Source organism: Monodon monoceros, unplaced genomic scaffold, assembly GCF_005190385.1.
Source record: "Monodon monoceros isolate NGI ecotype Baffin Bay Population unplaced genomic scaffold, NGI_Narwhal_1 Super_Scaffold_3, whole genome shotgun sequence".
In the NCBI taxonomy this organism is placed as follows: Eukaryota; Metazoa; Chordata; class Mammalia; order Artiodactyla; family Monodontidae; genus Monodon; species Monodon monoceros.
This window is the reverse complement of record NW_021703780.1, coordinates 38,854,387-38,870,812: the sequence shown is the minus strand read 5'-3', so window position 1 is coordinate 38,870,812 and position 16,426 is coordinate 38,854,387. Positions and strand designations below refer to the sequence as shown.

The 16,426-nt window shown below is 54.7% G+C and overlaps 2 protein-coding genes across 10 annotated transcripts in view; both read left to right on the top strand.

Moving 5' to 3' along the window:
- Positions 1 to 10,778, top strand: part of ZNF76 (zinc finger protein 76) — a 32,279-nt gene extending 21,501 nt beyond the window's left edge. For 2 of the 7 annotated variants that reach the window (XM_029243683.1, XM_029243682.1), the window contains exons 3-14: positions 1,151 to 1,231; positions 1,347 to 1,424; positions 2,655 to 2,854; positions 4,906 to 5,022; positions 5,362 to 5,437; positions 6,031 to 6,156; positions 6,268 to 6,447; positions 7,238 to 7,471; positions 7,566 to 7,729; positions 8,439 to 8,603; positions 9,148 to 9,261; positions 9,813 to 10,771. In XM_029243683.1, coding sequence (XP_029099516.1) covers positions 1,151 to 1,231; positions 1,347 to 1,424; positions 2,655 to 2,854; positions 4,906 to 5,022; positions 5,362 to 5,437; positions 6,031 to 6,156; positions 6,268 to 6,447; positions 7,238 to 7,471; positions 7,566 to 7,729; positions 8,439 to 8,603; positions 9,148 to 9,261; positions 9,813 to 9,917 — 1,640 coding nt within the window. In that variant the 3' untranslated portion in view covers positions 9,918 to 10,771. Of the gene's footprint in view, positions 1 to 92; positions 1,232 to 1,346; positions 1,425 to 2,654; positions 2,855 to 4,905; positions 5,023 to 5,361; positions 5,438 to 6,030; positions 6,157 to 6,267; positions 6,448 to 7,237; positions 7,472 to 7,565; positions 7,730 to 8,438; positions 8,617 to 9,147; positions 9,262 to 9,812 lie in introns of those variants that run through there. The other 5 variants (XR_003796779.1, XM_029243681.1, XM_029243687.1 and 2 more) reach the window with 5 other exon arrangements.
- A 1,639-nt stretch (positions 10,779 to 12,417) lies between these two features.
- DEF6 (DEF6 guanine nucleotide exchange factor) overlaps positions 12,418 to 16,426 on the top strand; it is a 21,984-nt gene continuing 17,975 nt past the window's right edge. The window contains exon 1 of one of the 3 annotated variants that reach the window (XM_029243747.1): positions 12,418 to 12,556. In XM_029243747.1, the coding sequence (XP_029099580.1) occupies positions 12,461 to 12,556 (96 nt within the window). In that variant the 5' untranslated portion in view covers positions 12,418 to 12,460. Of the gene's footprint in view, positions 12,557 to 15,012; positions 15,216 to 16,426 lie in introns of those variants that run through there. The other 2 variants (XM_029243748.1, XM_029243749.1) reach the window with 2 other exon arrangements.

The window sequence follows — 16,426 nt, the reverse complement described above, 5'->3', positions numbered from 1 at the left end:
CACATGCCTCTCACTGTTGTGGCCTCTCCCGTTGCGGAGCACAGGCTCCGGACGTGCAGGCTCAGCGGCCATGGCTCACGGGCCCAGCTGCTCCGCGGCATGTGGGATCTTCCCGGACCGGGGCACGAACCCGTGTCCCCTGCATCGGCAGGCGGACTCTCAACCACTGCGCCACCAGGGAAGCCCATCACTCCTGCTTCTTATCTTTGTCTCCACCTTACCTGCCTCTGGCTGGGTTGTAGAACTGTTAGTTACTGACCCAAGAAAACTCAGTTTGGGGACAAGTTTGGGAATTCTTCTGACTGGGAGACATCAGCAGAGGTGAGCCAGAAGTAGCTGTCTGGTCCTTTCCCCACATCATAGGAGCTCAAATTCCTAAACCTGAAACTTGTAAAGAAAGGAACAAAGAAAGCATTTGTCATTAAGTCTTCAGTCTCCCTTTCCTTCTTCCCTTTCTCACTTCCTTTACCCCTTCTCCCTCTCAAACTCACTGGACATAAGGAGAGGCCTATCTAATTCTAATTCTAAACCTAAGAGGCTTTTGCTCTTAGAAGAGGAAACTGAGGCACAGGGAGGTTAAATAAGGTGTCCAAGATCACACAGCTAGTAAGAGATAGAGCTGAAATTCAAACCCAGGGGGCCTGGACTGGTTCCAGAGTCCACTGCTTTTAACCTCTAAGCTATATTGCCTTATCAGAGGGTCTAGGTCTTGCCATACTGCCACAGTGGGAGATAAGGGAATGTATTTTGATTTAGTTAGTTTGAGTCAGATCTGAACTTTGACACACTGGGGCCTTCCCACATTTCAGGGCATCCTTTGTTTGCCATTTAGCTCAATCTCAGCAGCTTACTGCCAGATTGGAAGTCCCCACTTTGCCAGGTGTGGGTAGAATAATAAAGGAAGTTGCTCCTCCTGTGAGTGACAGGAAGGGAATCTGCTGGGAGCTATAGGGTTCCTCACGGCAGGATGTCTCTACCCCCGGTACCTCTGAGGCACAGGCCTGGGAGGGAGGGAATGAGGTAACATGGATAATGTCACCTGTGCTTAGACACACGGTCTGTGCCTCCAACAGGCCTCTGCTAAAACAGGCATGTGTCCCTCAGCCCTCTTCTGGGCCTGGCCCGCTTCTCTCCATTTCCACCTCCACAGGAGAGAAGCTTCTTGAAGGGCAAGTGATCCAGCTCGAGGACGGGACCACTGCATACATTCACCAAGTGACAGTGCAGAAAGGTGAGGGCATCCTGAGACACCCCTGCCTCATGAGGCAGGCCAGGCAGCCCCCACTGAAGGACCCGCCTCTGTGACACCGAGCTCCAGAGAAAGGCAGGCATTGCTCTCGTTACAGAACCTCTTTCCTTTGAGGATGGACAGCCTGTGCAGCTGGAAGATGGCAGCATGGCCTACATACACCGCACACCCAAAGGTGGGGTCACAGTTATCACGACTGGCAAGAAGGAAGGGAAGCAGAACTGGCAGAGGTTGGGGGTTGGAGTTGTGCACCCTGGGAGCTGGGGCAGAGACATGGAGCTATGGTCTCCAAGCTCACCTGGATCAGCAGGCTCGCCTGCCTTCCCTGGCGTGGACCACAGGAACAGCTGTTTCTGCCCCCGGGAGGCTGAGCATGGGGGCCTGCAGCCTGGACCTTGATGGCGGCTTTGGCTCCAGCACAGCCACAAATTCTTAGGACTTTAAATAGGACCCAATGACGTCATCGAAGACCAGGACTAAAAACTTAACTATCATTTTTTTAAGAATTAAGCTTTTAAGGTATTGAAGAATAATCGTTTATTCCTTCTACAAGTTGTTTCTTGAGCAATTATTGCGTGCCAGGCATGGTACTAGGTGTGGAGTATACAAGAGAGAACAGAGTCGGACATAGCCTTTACTCTCCTAGAATCTAGTGGGGGAAATAGGCCTGAAATGAACCATCATGATGAACTGATCATTGCAAACGGGGTTCAGGCTCAGGGAGGGCTTCTCTGGGGAAGTGACACTTGAGCTGAGAGCTGGAGGGTGAAGTGGGCTTAGCTGGGGAAGAGCAGTGGCAGGGAGGGTTCAGTACCCCAGACAAAAGGAACAGCATGTGTGGTCCAGAAACAGGGGTGGGCAGGGAGAAAGAACGGCACGTCTAAGGAACTACTAGGAGCTCGAGTCCTGGGGGTGAGGGCAGAGTGGGTGAGATGAAGCTGAATAGAGAGGCCGGGAGCCAGAGCACTGGAGCTTCAGGATAAGGGTTTTGGTCTTTATCCTGAGACAGATGCAACATGGTTGAACTGTTTAGAGCCTCAGGTAACGTGATCGCATTTGTGTCCTGCAGAGAACCCTCTGGATGCTCTGCTGCCTGGAGGGAACGAGGGGGTGAGGGGCCACCAGTTAGGAGGTTCTTGTGGTCATCTAGGCCAAGATGATGGTCCCCTTGGGTCCTCACGGAGCTTGTGGGTTCCCAGTCGGTACTCCATAGGAGACCTCATCCTTAGGAGAGGCTGCCCCAGAAGGAAGGCCAGCCAGAGTGAATCGCCAAAGTGAGGGACCAGGAGAAACCCGAGGTTAAAACCCTCCTTGGTGTATGTACCTCTCGTTACCTTAAAGCTCAGGTCCCAGCCGCGTCTTTTGCCCTTGTGCAGCATCTGGGCTAACCGCATGTTCCCTGCAGAGGGCTATGACCCCAGTGCCCTGGAAGCCGTCCAGCTGGAAGATGGCTCCACTGCCTACATTCACCACCCCGTGGCTGTGCCATCCGACAGCACCATCCTGGCCGTGCAGACAGAGGTGGGCTTGGAGGACCTGGCCACAGAGGATGATGAGGGCTTCAGTGCGGACACAGTGGTGGCCCTGGAGCAGTACGCCAGCAAGGTGAGCTCTTTTGGCCCTGCCAAACCTGCCACCTTTCTAGAGGACAAGGGCAGTCCTGTGCCTGGACATGGCCAGGACTACTCCCTTTGCCCCTCCACACTGGCTCCCCCGACTTATCTCTCACATGTCATCGTCTCGGATAAGCATCGCAGCCTGGCCAGGGCCGCCGACAGCTGTGTACACTCACGCTTGTTTATGCTGTCTGTGCAGAGGGAAGGCAGCTGTAGGAAACAGCGATATCCGTACGGTGGGAATTTAGGCCCAGCTTCACTTTGGCTGTACTGTCTGAGAAAGCTCTTGCCTTGCCAGTGAATTTTATTAGTTTTCCAGTCCACGGAGGTCAGATGTTCTTGTATTTATTTCTTCTCTGCGACTTATTAAGTCATTTGGGAAAATAACCTCAGTAGGCAGTGACAAGAGCAGATGTAACAGAGCAGCTGGGATTCTTGGAACACAAGGCTTGCACAGTAGCTCAGCTGCAAAGAAAAAGGATCTTGGCTTTCCAAACATCAGTCAGTCTAAGCTCTCTCTGCTGGGGCTGTGGTCCTGCCCGTAGGGGGAACCGGTACAGAGATCTGTGAGCTTTCCAAACCGGGGTGTTCCCTCTCCCCATGAACAGCAGCACCTCAGGGCAGATGCGGCAGGGCTTCCTGGAACACCCGTTTTACCCAGAGGTTGGGGGGAGTTATTTTTATAATAAAACTAATGTGGCTGTATCATAAAAGAGAAAAGGAAATCCTCGTGTCTTTTCAAATTGAAGCACAAAACTTTGCAGTAGGCCCCTCTGGGCTATGCCCACTCCCACTCCAGTTCCTTTAGGTGTATTTTAGAAGCCTAATTTGAGGCTTACAGACGTTGCAAAGACAACTGAGCTTTAAATTGTGAGCCCTGAGATCTGTGCTGGCTCTGCCTCTACCTAGTCTGACCTTGGGTAAGTCACTCCCCTCCTAGGCCTCAGCTTGTTCCTGTCTCATACGATGAGAGGGGGCCAGATGATCTCAGAGGTCGCTTCCAGCCCTGAAGTTCCTTGATTCCCTTCATTACCTCAAGAGCCAGTGGGACATGGGAATGAAATCCGAACGCCTGAGCGGGTTAGCCTGCCGAGCAGGCCTGGCCACCTGTGACCCTCTCCTGCCACCCACCAGCTGCTTAAGTATCCATGGAACTTTGTCAGCTGCTTGACCCCTTGACCTGGAGCTGACTAGACAGACCTTGCCATGGATTTGGTCTCCCTCTTTTGTGTCCTGCTCACCACGACTTCCGGAGTTCTGTTTCAGGATCTCCTTGGAAGACCATAGTGTCCCAGAAACAAAGACTGAGGGACAGTCCCAGCAGGACTCTGCCTAGGAAAGCAGAAGAACAGTAAGGGCTCCACGAAGCCAGAGGCTGGTGTGAAAAGGGTGTTCGCAGGAGAAAGGGAAGGGAACGACTTGTTAGATAGCCGTGTGCCGTGGTTAGAGCTGAGGCTTCTGGTGGGACTTTCGGGCCCTGCCCCGGGCACTTGTGCAGTTTGTTGATTGTGACCACCTCACTTCCGGTGAACGCAGGTGAGCTCATCCCCACAGCAGGCCACTTGTTAATGCCCCTTCCAAACACAGGTTTCCCCCAGGGAGGGAGGGATCTCCTCCCATCAGAGGATAAACATGTCCAGAGTTGCGCCTCCTAGGTTGGTGGTCAAAAGAAGGGGCAGCTGGCATGTGGAGTCACCACCCAGCTCAAGTGTGGCTGTTCAGACCACTCCTCCCCCACCTTACCTAGCCGTCTAGGAGATGCCTTTTCTCCCAAAGCTGTCACAGCCCCTATGACATTTAGTCATTCCTCTATCTATCAGAGCTGGGTGGTGACTCCACGTGCCAGCCCCATTTCTTCTGCAGCATGCCCCGGTGTCTGTTCCGTCTGTCTGGATCTGTCACCCAGGTTGCACTTCTCCCCTTTGGTAGGTTTAACCCTATTTATTGGGTCTTAAGGGGCCAGCTGGGTCCTGTGTCCTACCTCTTCCCTTCTTTCATTGAGGAGAATACATATAGGGACCCCAAGATTTTTTTCCTCAGGTTCTGCATGACAGCCAGGCTCCCCATAATGGCAAAGGACAGCAGGTTGGGGACAGAGCATTCCGCTGCGGCTACAAGGGCTGTGGGCGTCTCTATACCACCGCTCATCACTTAAAGGTAAGGTTGCTGCAGAGAGCTTTTAGCCTTGCCATCTTCCCAGCAGGCTGTAATTCTGCCTTCCCGCTTTGACTGGAACTGGTCCCTGACCTCGAGTTGCTCATTGCCTCCTGGAAGGAAGAGATGAGTGTACAGAAAAGTCAGCACAGAGGGCTTTGACACACATGAAGAATGCAGGAGGGAAGAGAATCAGGGAAGGGTCTCTGGAGGGGGCATCTCAGCTGAAGAGGAAGCAAAATAAAGGAGGTGGCCAATGCTGATACTCCGAGCCCTAACGAGAACTAAACTGCCCATTCATACCCTTGTCCCTTTGAATTACATGATTGCTTGTCCTCACAGGTACATGAGAGAGCTCATACAGGTGACCGTCCATACAGGTGTGATTTCCCCAGCTGTGGAAAGGCCTTTGCCACAGGTAACCTACCTGGATGGGGACCAAGGTGGACTGCTTCCAGTTGAGGGGAGAGGGTTCTAGATTAACTCTGGCAACTCCCTCAAGGAAGCCAAGCACCAGGCTGCCTTTCTGGAGAAACTGCTGTCGGAGTGCTCTGACGCAGGGCGCCGTCTCTGGAGGAAACCCTGTTACAGAGGCAAGAGGCAGCAGGAGCTGGGGGTTGGCAGAGAGACCTGCCTCTGTGTCAGCCCTGATACCCACCAGCTGGGGGTGCCGGGTGGTCGGTCGAATCCCTCTAGGCTTCATTTTGCCTCTGAATTGAGGCCCTTTAGCCATAGGTTCTCTAGGTTCCCTCTTACACTGGTTCTGGAATGGCACCAGCTGCCCCTGGAGAGGGAAGGAGAGCAGAGTGGGCTTCTCCGGCCCCTCTTACCTGCCCAGCCAGGGGTGGGATAGAGGCAGACACAGGCTTCTTGTGCCAGAGGAGGTCTGGAGCCTCGCCGAGCAGACCTAAAGATGGAGAGCCTCTGAATTAGCAAGAAGAGTTGGTGGAGGATGAGGCCCCACCCAATGCTCTTCTCACCCCTCCTTCCTTCCCTCCCACACGCGGACAGGATATGGGCTGAAGAGCCACGTGCGCACCCACACTGGTGAGAAGCCATACAAGTGCCCAGAGGAGCTGTGCAGCAAGGCCTTCAAGACCTCCGGAGACCTGCAGAAGCACGTCCGGACCCACACCGGTAGGCTGGGCCCTGCCCGCCCTGCCCCGTTCAGACCCGGCTCTGAGCCCAGGGCTCGCCCTGCTCCGCGAGACCCCTTCAGAGCCACCCTCACACAGCCCATCTCCACAGGTGAACGCCCCTTCCGGTGCCCCTTTGAGGGCTGTGGCCGCTCCTTCACCACATCTAACATCCGCAAGGTACATGTGCGCACCCACACGGGCGAGCGGCCCTACACCTGCCCCGAGCCCCACTGTGGCCGTGGCTTCACCAGTGCCACCAACTACAAGAATCACGTGCGCATCCACACAGGTGGGCCAGCTGGCATGCAAGGGCCACCCCTGAGGCCCCAGCCCCCTCTACCATAGGCTTCTGACCTAAACATGTTCTCGACGCGCAGCCCAGAACGTCATTCCAGGCTGGTCCGTGGGCAGGGCACGGGGTTTCGGTGGTTTCGGCCATATCCCCAGAACCACTCTCACTTGCAGTGAGCAGTTCCTCCTTCAGCAGTTAGGTCCAATCTGATGGGCATTGCTGGCCCTCTCAGCTCCCTGCTGCCTCTCTATACCCACCCGAAATTCTCCCCCTCCAGCTGAGCTCCCAGAAAAAGCCCAGGGTCAGGCGTGATGGGGAAAAAGCAGAGAGAAATGTCATCTTCAGCTCCTCACCTCATCCACTGTCCATGTGACTCCTGTGTATCCTCACCCTCCCCAGTGTTACGTCCCTGTCCAGCCTTCTGTGTCATCTCCCAGACGCATGTGTCCCCTCACTCTCCCATTGTACCTGACATATCAGTCACCCCTCTCTATCTCCTGCCTCTTCTGTTCACAAGCCCAGGACCCCCACCAGCCCCTTCACTAGCCTCGGCCTTGCCCCTGCCATTTTCTCTCCACCTCGTCTCTGGGCTCCGTGGTCCCACACTCACGTCCCCTCTGCCTTCCACTGGCCACCTTCCCCACCTCTGTCCATTCAGAGTCCCAGATCTCAGTCCCTCTTCCTCCCTCTGGCTCTCCCTTCACCAACCCTGTCCCCCACTCCTATCCCCTTAGTTTCCCCTTTGCCAGCCCCAGGTCCCACCCCCCTCACAGCCCAGTGTCCCCAGGGGAGAAGCCATACGTTTGCACGGTGCCAGGCTGCGGGAAGCGCTTCACCGAGTACTCAAGCCTGTATAAGCACCATGTGGTGCACACACACTGCAAGCCCTACACCTGCAGCACCTGCGGCAAGACCTACCGGCAGACCTCTACCCTGGCCATGCACAAGCGCAGCGCCCACGGCGAGCTGGAGGCCACGGAGGAGAGCGAGCAGGCCCTTTATGAGCAACAGCAGCTCGAGGGTGAGGGGCGTGGGCAGGAGGTGAGAGTGGGGACAAGCCGGGCCTCCCCGTGACCACCTGGTGGCAGATGTCAGCCTGGGCTCTCCTCTCCCAGCCGCCTCTGCAGCCGAGGAGAACCCGCTACCCAAACGACCCCGCATTGCTTACCTGTCGGAGGTGAAAGAAGAGGGTGATGACATCCCTGCCCAAGTGGCTATGGTGACCGAGGAAGATGGGGCCCCCCAGGTGGCTCTGATCACTCAGGATGGTGCCCAGCAGGTACAGACCCTGGGGGTAGAGGTAGGGTGGGCCACTCTGGCTGGTACCCTCTCCCACTGTCTCTGGGGAGCTCCAAGTTCTAACAGCCCTACGTCCACCCAGTTTCTCTTTTTTAGCCTTATGGATCTCAGAGCTGAGGCCGAGGGTACCAAGTCTTGTAACAGCACCCCCCTCTTCCTCATGCTTCCAGCTCAGTCTCTGTGACTTCTGGAGCACAGTTAGTAGTTTCCCTCTTTACTTGGAGGCTGACAGGTCCCGTTCATCTGAGTGAGACACTTGGATGTCCTTCTCAAGAGAGAGATGTCGGTACACGGGCCAGAGCATGGTGTGGGACCTGGAAACTTGGCGTTTCTAGCCAGCAGTATAACCTGACGTTTGTCAGCACCCTCACTGTCAAGTGCACTTATGATTTTCGGGGTTGATATGAGGATGAAATTAGGTGGAGACCCTGAATTGCATGGAACAGAGCCCTGAGGCAAAGTGGTGATAAATAGGTGTGGTCAGCAGAATTCTTCCAGTGTAGCCTCTCTTTGCATCCTAGGGCCTGTTTTACTTGCCTGTCCTGACTCCCTCCACCCTGTGACAAGAAGCTAATCTTCTAGCTTACCAATAAGTGAACCTGCTCTGGGAGAGCAGATTCATCTGCCTAGGGGCTTTCAGACAGCCCTCCCCTCCACTCCCAGCTCATCTTCTTCCTTGCTGTTGGCAGGTCAGCCTGTCACCAGAAGACCTGCAGGCACTGGGGAGTGCCATCAGTATGGTGACCCAGCACGGCAGTACCACCCTCACCATCCCTAGTCATGATGATGACCTTGCCACATCTGGCACACACACAGTCACCATGGTCAGCGCCGATGGCACCCAGACGCAGCCCGTATGGCCAGGCGGTTTGCTTGGGGTTTCTTGTTCTCTAGTCCTTCCTTTCTGTGGGATGAGCCCTAAAGTGCAGGCTTAATTAGTCAAGCCTTCATACGAGGACCAAGATTCCCACACATAAAGGGTCTTCCCTAAATCTTCTCTGGGTTATCAGCAACTCTTGTTGAAAAGCATTGCACTGGGAGTCAAGAGACAGTTTCTAAATCTCAGTCTACCCCTAATTTGCTTTGCTGCCATAGGCAAGTTACTTTTCCATGAACCTTAGTCCATCTTCAAATGAGGGGATTAAATTATCTCTGGGACCTTTTACAGCTCTGTCCTTCTGTGATTCAAAATTCCTAAATTAAGTTGGCTGTAAATTAAAGTAAAATACAACCCCACTTAGCTCTGAGCCCCAAGCTAATTAATTAATCTGACCCATAATGGTTTTATTCATTTCCTTCTGGGTTGTTCCCGGCCACCTTGCTTGGAGGGATTTTTTGGATTGGGGGTTGGGAGAGTAATGTAGGTGTGTTGGAAAACCTCATTCTTCTATATTTCAGGTCACAATCATTACCTCTGGGACTGTGGTGGCTGAGGACTCAAGTGTAGCATCTCTTCATCATCAACAGGTGGCGCTGTTAGCCACAGCCAATGGAACTCACATTGCGGTGCAGGTGAGTTGAGGTCTGGTAGGGTACTGTGGCCACAGAAAGGAGCTAGAAGGGAAGGGGAACTAGATGGAGGTCTTGAAGAGGACAGCATTTGGCTCAAAAAGAGCCCATTTCAGAGGACAAATCCCTTTCTGCCTGCATCCACACACCTGTCTCAGGCTCTTTCTTGACTGAGTCAGGGTAGGGAGCCCCTTCTGACCTTCAGGATAACTTCGATGGCAGCCTCCCTGGTGGTCTAAACCCTTAATGTCTTCGTGTCCCTGTTTCTTCATCTGGAAAATAAGGAGGCTGAAGTAGATGATTACTCCAATCAGTCATTCCCCTTCTATGAGCAAACTGCTCTGTCTGACCCTGGACCGTTCCATGGCTCCTCACCATGCCTAGCCTAATAAGATTCTATGAGTGAACTTCCTGTTTCTTGGGGCCCTACTGAGTTCTCAGGCGTTTGGCACTGGGTGGGTGGAGATTCAAAAAAGTAGGCCTCATATACTACCACTGGAATCTAGGAGGGAGGGTCTCACTCTCTCCTTCCTTCTCCTCCCCCTTCTCCACAGCTGGAGGAGCAGCAGACCTTAGAGGAGGCCATCAGCGTAGCCACTGCTGCCATGCAGCAAGGGACTGTGACCCTGGAGACCACGGATTCGGAGAACGGCTGCTGAGCCCAAGAGGGCTGGGTCCCACACCATGTCGGAAGAGGTGCCATGCCGTACAGGCATCCTTGCCTCCAAGGGCCCGGGCTGTGGCTGACACGTGGAAGGTGGCCACACAGGTCTCTAGGGCAAGAAGGCAGCAGGAAAATGGCCTGAAGGGCACAGGGGTCCTGCCCAAGAGTAGGGCCAAGCAGCTGGAATCGGGGGAGTGTGTCATCCTCAGGAGCTAAGGAGGACAAGCTTGATCAGCAGGCTGCACTGGGGTGTCCTCCCCCCAAAATCAGCTGAGCACCCTCTCCTCTCTCTAGAAAACACCCTTCCCGCCCTTGGTCCACTCCCCTTCTCAGGTGGCAACTGGGGCTGCTCTTGGGACTGGTCCTCTGCTCCAACTGGTCACTGCCCACTAGGGGAGAAGGCAGACAGCCCTTCAGCCCAGTAGGGGCAGCTTGGGTCCAGCACTGCCCCTCCCAGCAATAACCACCTCCCCGGAGGCCAGCCGAGATGTCTGGCCACTTGGCAGCAGGGACTTTCTGCCACCGCAGTCAGAATTGCTCAGGGGCTTGTGGCTGGAGAAAAGGTGCCCAGCCCCACCCCTACCCCCAGCTGCTCCCCAACCTCTCTGTGGCAGAGAGGCAGGGAGCAGCCTTGTACATACTGGGGATTGGGTGTAATTGGTTTTATTTTTTTTAATTCCATTTTGATAATTTTTTTTCCTGCTCTGGATGGTGGTGGCAAACGGGTGAATGAGTATTTAATAAAAGTTTCAAGTTTCCACCTGGGTCCCTCCCTCCTCCTCCCTTCTTTCAGCTTCGGGCCCTGGTGGCAGGGCTGGTCAAATCAGGCTCTTGGCCCTGTATCCCGGGCACAAACCTCACTCAGCCTCTGTGCCCGACTGGTGGGCCTGCCCTCCCAGAGGCACAGGGGGAAGGAAGCCCTGGTATGAGAGAAGCCCTGAGGAGCTGCCGGTGGCTTCCTGCCCACAGCTGAGCAAGTAGGCTCCCGGCAGCCAAGCAAGGCCAGTGTGAGCGCTGCTTCCAGGCTCCGGTTGGGCCTCAGGCCTCAAGATGGGTGGGCTGGAGGAACTCTGTTTTCTCTACCTTACCTCGTGTTATGTCATCAGAGCCCCTCCACACACAGCACACAGTCCACTGCTCCAAGTGGGCAAAGCCCCATGGTGGGGGGGGGTGCCTTTGCCAAGGTACCCAGGGTCTCTGATGCCTCTGCTGCCTGGTGCTGAAGTCCTAGCTTTGGTACCCAGCTCTGGGGGTACCCACCTAGGTGTCTGGGGCCATGGAATTCCAAAGCCACAGTCAGACCCCACTGAAAAGTACATGGTAGGACCAGACCAGCCCTGGTGGGAAGGAAGGGATGCAGGGAAAGGGACTTGATGGAAAGAGCTCTTGGGTTTGACCCCTCCTGCATGGGAGCATTGCAGGGATTGCAGGTGCCGCTTTTCCCCTCTCCATTGTCATGGATGTGCCCCTCCCTCTCCCCCAATGCAGACATCCTCTCCTAGGATGCCTAGCAAGCTCTTTTACTCTTGGGCCACCAGCTCCTTGGAAGCAGGGGGAGCTGGGCCATGCCCCCAGGGAGGGGTGTCTCGATTGCCTGAGCAGTCTCCGTCAACATCCAGGGCCACTGTTCGTGGCAGGAATACGCCCCAGCCCTCACAGGTATTGGATCTAAAGAAACGGAAGCACTGATGTGGAAGGCCCTGAATCGCCAGCCTCCTGCTCCCAGGCACCCCTGAAGCTGGACCCCACCATGAGCCTCACCCCCATGAGCTTCAGAATCTCTAGGTCAGGGCCAGTGGGGCCCCAGAGTGGGCAATGCTCGGGGTGCCTTTTAGAACCAAAGCCTAGGGGATGGGGAGGCAGCCGATCATGTGCCAAGTCCTCCTGACCTGGAGAGGTGCCCTGGCCCAGCTCCTCCTCCAAGTTTGTATTGTTGCCTTTTGTTTTCTTCCACCTGGGAGGAGCCCTTCCACCACAGTAATGTTAGATGGTCCTAAAAGAAATGCTTTATCCACTGCCTACTCTGTGCTTTACATCCATTCTCAGACCTCTTTACAATCCATGAGGTGAGTATTTCTCCTGCTTTACCAATGAGAAACTGCTCAAGGAGGTTAAGTTATTTATCCAAAGCCTCCTACCTGGTAAGTGTGGAATTGGTACAGGACCTGCCCCCTTTTATCTGACTCCAAAGTCGGGATGCTTTTCCCTCATCAAGCTGCCTCTGGGAGCCCAGAAGGCTCCAGGAGGCTCTGGGGCTGAGGAGGCCTCTAAAGGGCCTCACACCCAGGGAACAGGCTGATCAGAGTTGGAACTCTAGCTCCCCAGGGCTTGGACCCCAGTTCCCATGCAGGGAGTGGTGCCGCGGAGCACTGCAAGAGCAACAGGCTGGGTCCTGCCAGTGTGGGGAGCCCACGAGAGCAGGCAGGTGGAGCTGTTGCTCTGCACCACGGCCCTTCTGCGGTCTCTGCAGCCGTTTGCATTTCCTGAAACCGGATCTTGGTGTCAGAGCCGCCCCTGGGCCGGGCGGGCGCCTCAGCCATGGCCCTGCGCAAGGAGCTGCTTAAGTCCATCTGGTACGCTTTCACCGCGCTGGACGTGGAGAAGAGCGGCAAGGTCTCCAAGTCCCAGCTCAAGGTGAGGGGCACCCGGGGCGCAGGGGAGGCCAGCAGACACGTCGCATCAGCCCCTGCTGCCCGAAGCTAGACTTGAACCCTGTGTTCCTCCTGGGGCACCCAGCTAGCCAGGGACCCAGGAGGGGTGGGAGAGCCCGTGCCGGGGAACTGGGGCAACATGGCCTAGTGGATGCTGCTGCCCCCTGTCCAGAGGCCCCAGTGAGGTGTGTGCAGGGGCATCGCCCAGAGCCCTGGCCCCCAACTCTCGGGAGAGTAGAGGTGCCATCATGGGGTTCTGAGGGCCACGGGCCAAGCTACATCCCAGACTCCGTGTGATGAGCACACGTCTCCCCAGAGTCAAGCTCGGGCACACACCCTACTCCTTCCTGCCGCTTCCTCCTGGCTTTGAAGAGAGACAGTTAGCTAGTGCTTGTCAGTCACTTCCTCTCGGAGCTGAGAGAGAGGGTTCAAGAGCCTCTCGCAGTCCCAAACCAGGCCAGCTCAGTCATCCTTCGCAGGAGAGCAGCTCCCCTGGACCTTGCCTCCCAGGTGGGACAGAGGTGGGAAGGGGCAAGGACTGAAGACCCCATTATACTGCTGCCTGGCTCACCACCCCCCTCACACCATACACGCCAGGTTGAGAAACTTACCTTAGACCTTGAGAACTCGAGTAGGGAAGGGGTGGAATCTGAGCCCAGGAAGAGCCCCATCAGTGATTGCCCTGAAATTCATGCTTGGTCTTAGATAATTCCTGGGGGGCCGAAAAGTTTATCGCCTTCTTTCCTGTAGCCCCGCATTAGTGCTGCCTTCACCCTAGTTAGTGGGGAAGAAACAAGGCCGTAGGCCATTGGAGCCAGGGAACGCGGGGAGTCAGGAGCAGGGTGGGCGTCAGCCCTCTGGGATCTGCCTTAGGGGTTCATTCATTCACTCTACAAATATTTACTGAGCACCAGCTACGTGCCTGGCATGCGGCTAGGCCATAGTATCCTGGCATCTCCCCTGCCACCCACCCCCCACAGAGGAGGAGTGCAGTCTCAAGGAAACCTCCATTCTAATTGATCGAGCTAGGAGGTGCCTGGAAACCTGGGAGAGACGGATGGGACAGGTTAGGCATTGTACCCCACCCTTATTCCATCCCCCTACTTTTGAACTTGGACACGATGAACTTGGATGTCCCAAACTGGTCCCATAATCGACCCCTTAGCCACACTTGTGAGCATCCAGTAAGTGATTCTTGGCTCCCCCAGGAAGGAGAGCCCACTACCACTTTTGATCATCTGAGAGAATCTCCCAACAGACAGGTTCTTCCTTACGTTCTACTTAAATTGTCTTATTGCAGGTTATGTAATCTAGTGAGGTCTTCAGTATAGATAGAGGAAAAGCAGATCATCCAAAATCTATCCTTGCGGAAACTCCATGTCCTACATCTACCTCCCACTCCGCCCCTTTAACATCTTTCAGGAACAATCCCAACCTCCATGGTTTGTTGTCTCCAAGGTTCCATTTTCTACCACTCCATTACCTGTGGCCCTATGACACCTCCAGACTCTCTAAGCCTCTCATACATGGAAGATACAGCACTCCATGGCTCTCCGATTCCTGGACCAATCAGGCCGTAAGCCTTCTTAGTTTGAGCCTCTGTCTTGGCCTCTAACTGGGTGGATGCCTGTTCCCCACCCCCACAGGTTGAGTATTTGCAAGGAAGATCACCTGGGGAGCTTGCATACTTGAACCATCTGCTGTCTTTGTACCGCATCGCAGCTCACATTGAGCCCACTGCCAGCAGCCTCTGTGGTCGCACAGGATCAATGGTAGATTTCAGCCCACTCGACAGAAAACTTGTCCACTCTGGGAATCTGAGCTAGCAGTGGGAGCCTCAGGCCCGGCGGCCGGTGGAGCAGAAATGGTAGGGCCCATGTCATAGGAGAGGAAGATAAGGAAGGCAATTCTCCCTCAAGCCCATAGTGCTAGATACTGGAATGGGAGGAAGTAGTGATAGTGTTGGGGGTGGGGATGCCGGAAAGGCAAAAGAGCAATAGAGAAGTGGCCAGAAGGCAGAGGAAGAAGCAGATGAGACACAGACCCACAGGGCAGGGCACACTCCTTCCACTGGAAGACTTGGTGAGAAGGGAAGAGATCTTGGGGTTAGCCTGTCCTTGCTAAAACTGTCTCTGGCCTTAGCGTCCTCAGTTGGGAAGAGGCAGGAGACCCGCACCAGCCCAGACCAGGCTGTGTCTGTCTGCAACAGTCACCACTTCTCCCCTGATGTGTTGGTAGAAAGGCTGCCACCGGCTGTCCTGGGCAAAGCCGTGATGAGACCAGAAGGAGGATGAACAGCAAGTGCTCTGAGAAGTACTCCAAGGAGTCAGGATTGTTTTCTCTGAAGAAGAGAAGGCTTGGGGGAGAGATGAGATGAGTTTTCTTCTCTGAATTCTTTCTTTCTTTTTTTTTTACGCGGGCCTCTCATTGTTGTGGCCTCTCCCGTTGTGGAGCACAGGCTCCGGACACACAGGCTCAGCGGCCATGGCTCACGCGCCCAGCCGCTCCGCGGCACGTGGGATCTTCCTGGACCCGGGCACGAACCCGCGTCCCCTGCATCGGCAGGCGGACTTTCAACCACTGCGCCACCAGGGAAGCCCCTTCTCTGAATTCTTATAGAAAGTACAATAGCCTTTGTCCAGGTGGGTTGAGAAAAGTAAAAATATATCAATAAGAATGGCACTTCTGCCCAGAACGGAGTTAGGTTGAACACAAATTTTCTCAGGACTGTGAGTTTTGGCAGGGTCCTCAGAATCTCCCTCTTTAAAGAGCTTTAGGAGTGAGTTCCCATCCTGACAGTGGGCTGCAGGGAGGGGAGCCTTGGGAATGATGGGTTTCCTAACGGCCATACCATCTTCCCTCTGGGAGCAGCTTTGGCTTTGGCTTCATGGATGATCAGCTAAGAATTTGGCTTCCTCACTCCTGACTGCCAGGGCTGGGGTGAGGGGCCTGAGATTGGGCGCGTGGTTGGAGCAGTGTGTCTCAGTGGGGATCCTAGGAGGCTTACCACTTCCCCTTGACAGACAGGAGGAGGGGGAAGCAGGGAGGGTGAACTAGGGCCTTCCCTACTTGGCTCTGTCAGGTCTCCCAGAGCCTCTCATTGGCACTCGGGGCAGTCCTGAGGCCCAGGGAGGGTCTCTTGCCCACCAAGAGCCTCTGAGCTTCGGGCTGTGTCTCCTCTGGAGAGGGACAACAACCTTCTTCTCGGTAGAGGAGAAGTTAATAACAATTCCAGTCCCAGAATCTGATGAGTGGGGTCTTCAGCTTTGCCCTGACCCCTGCCTGCTGTTGGTCTCCTCAGTCTAGAGTGTGGAGGAAGGGGAGGATGATTCAGTGATGTGCAGAGCACTTGACTCAGAGCCATATAAGCTGAGGCCTATATTGCTCCCCAGTAGGGTGACCTTAGGCAAGTCACTGCCCATCTCTGAACCTCTGGTTTCTCATCTGTAAAGCCTGAGGGCTGAACTGGGGATCACCAAGCTCTCTGGCTAGCCTCCGAAAATAAATTTTAACAAAGTACCTCAAATAGGTGAAATTGATCCTTGATGCAGCTTCTCCTCTCCCTTTTCTGAGCCTCTGTCTTTCCTTTGATGCTGACAGCCAACCCCTCCAAGCCCCTTCTTGCTCTCAGCAGGCACACAGCTAATCCAGGGATTCCCATCTTTTAAAATTCCTGGTGCTACTCCCTCGTGATAGTTTTGCTTTAGTACCCCACTGGTTGAGAAAAATACATTCAGTGACTCTTAAAAAGGATCTATGTATTTTAAAAGAATCACTTAGCACCTAGATACGTTTAAAGACTATAGGCCATCTAAACGAGAGAGAGACAGAGAGAGAGAGAGAGAGAGAGAGA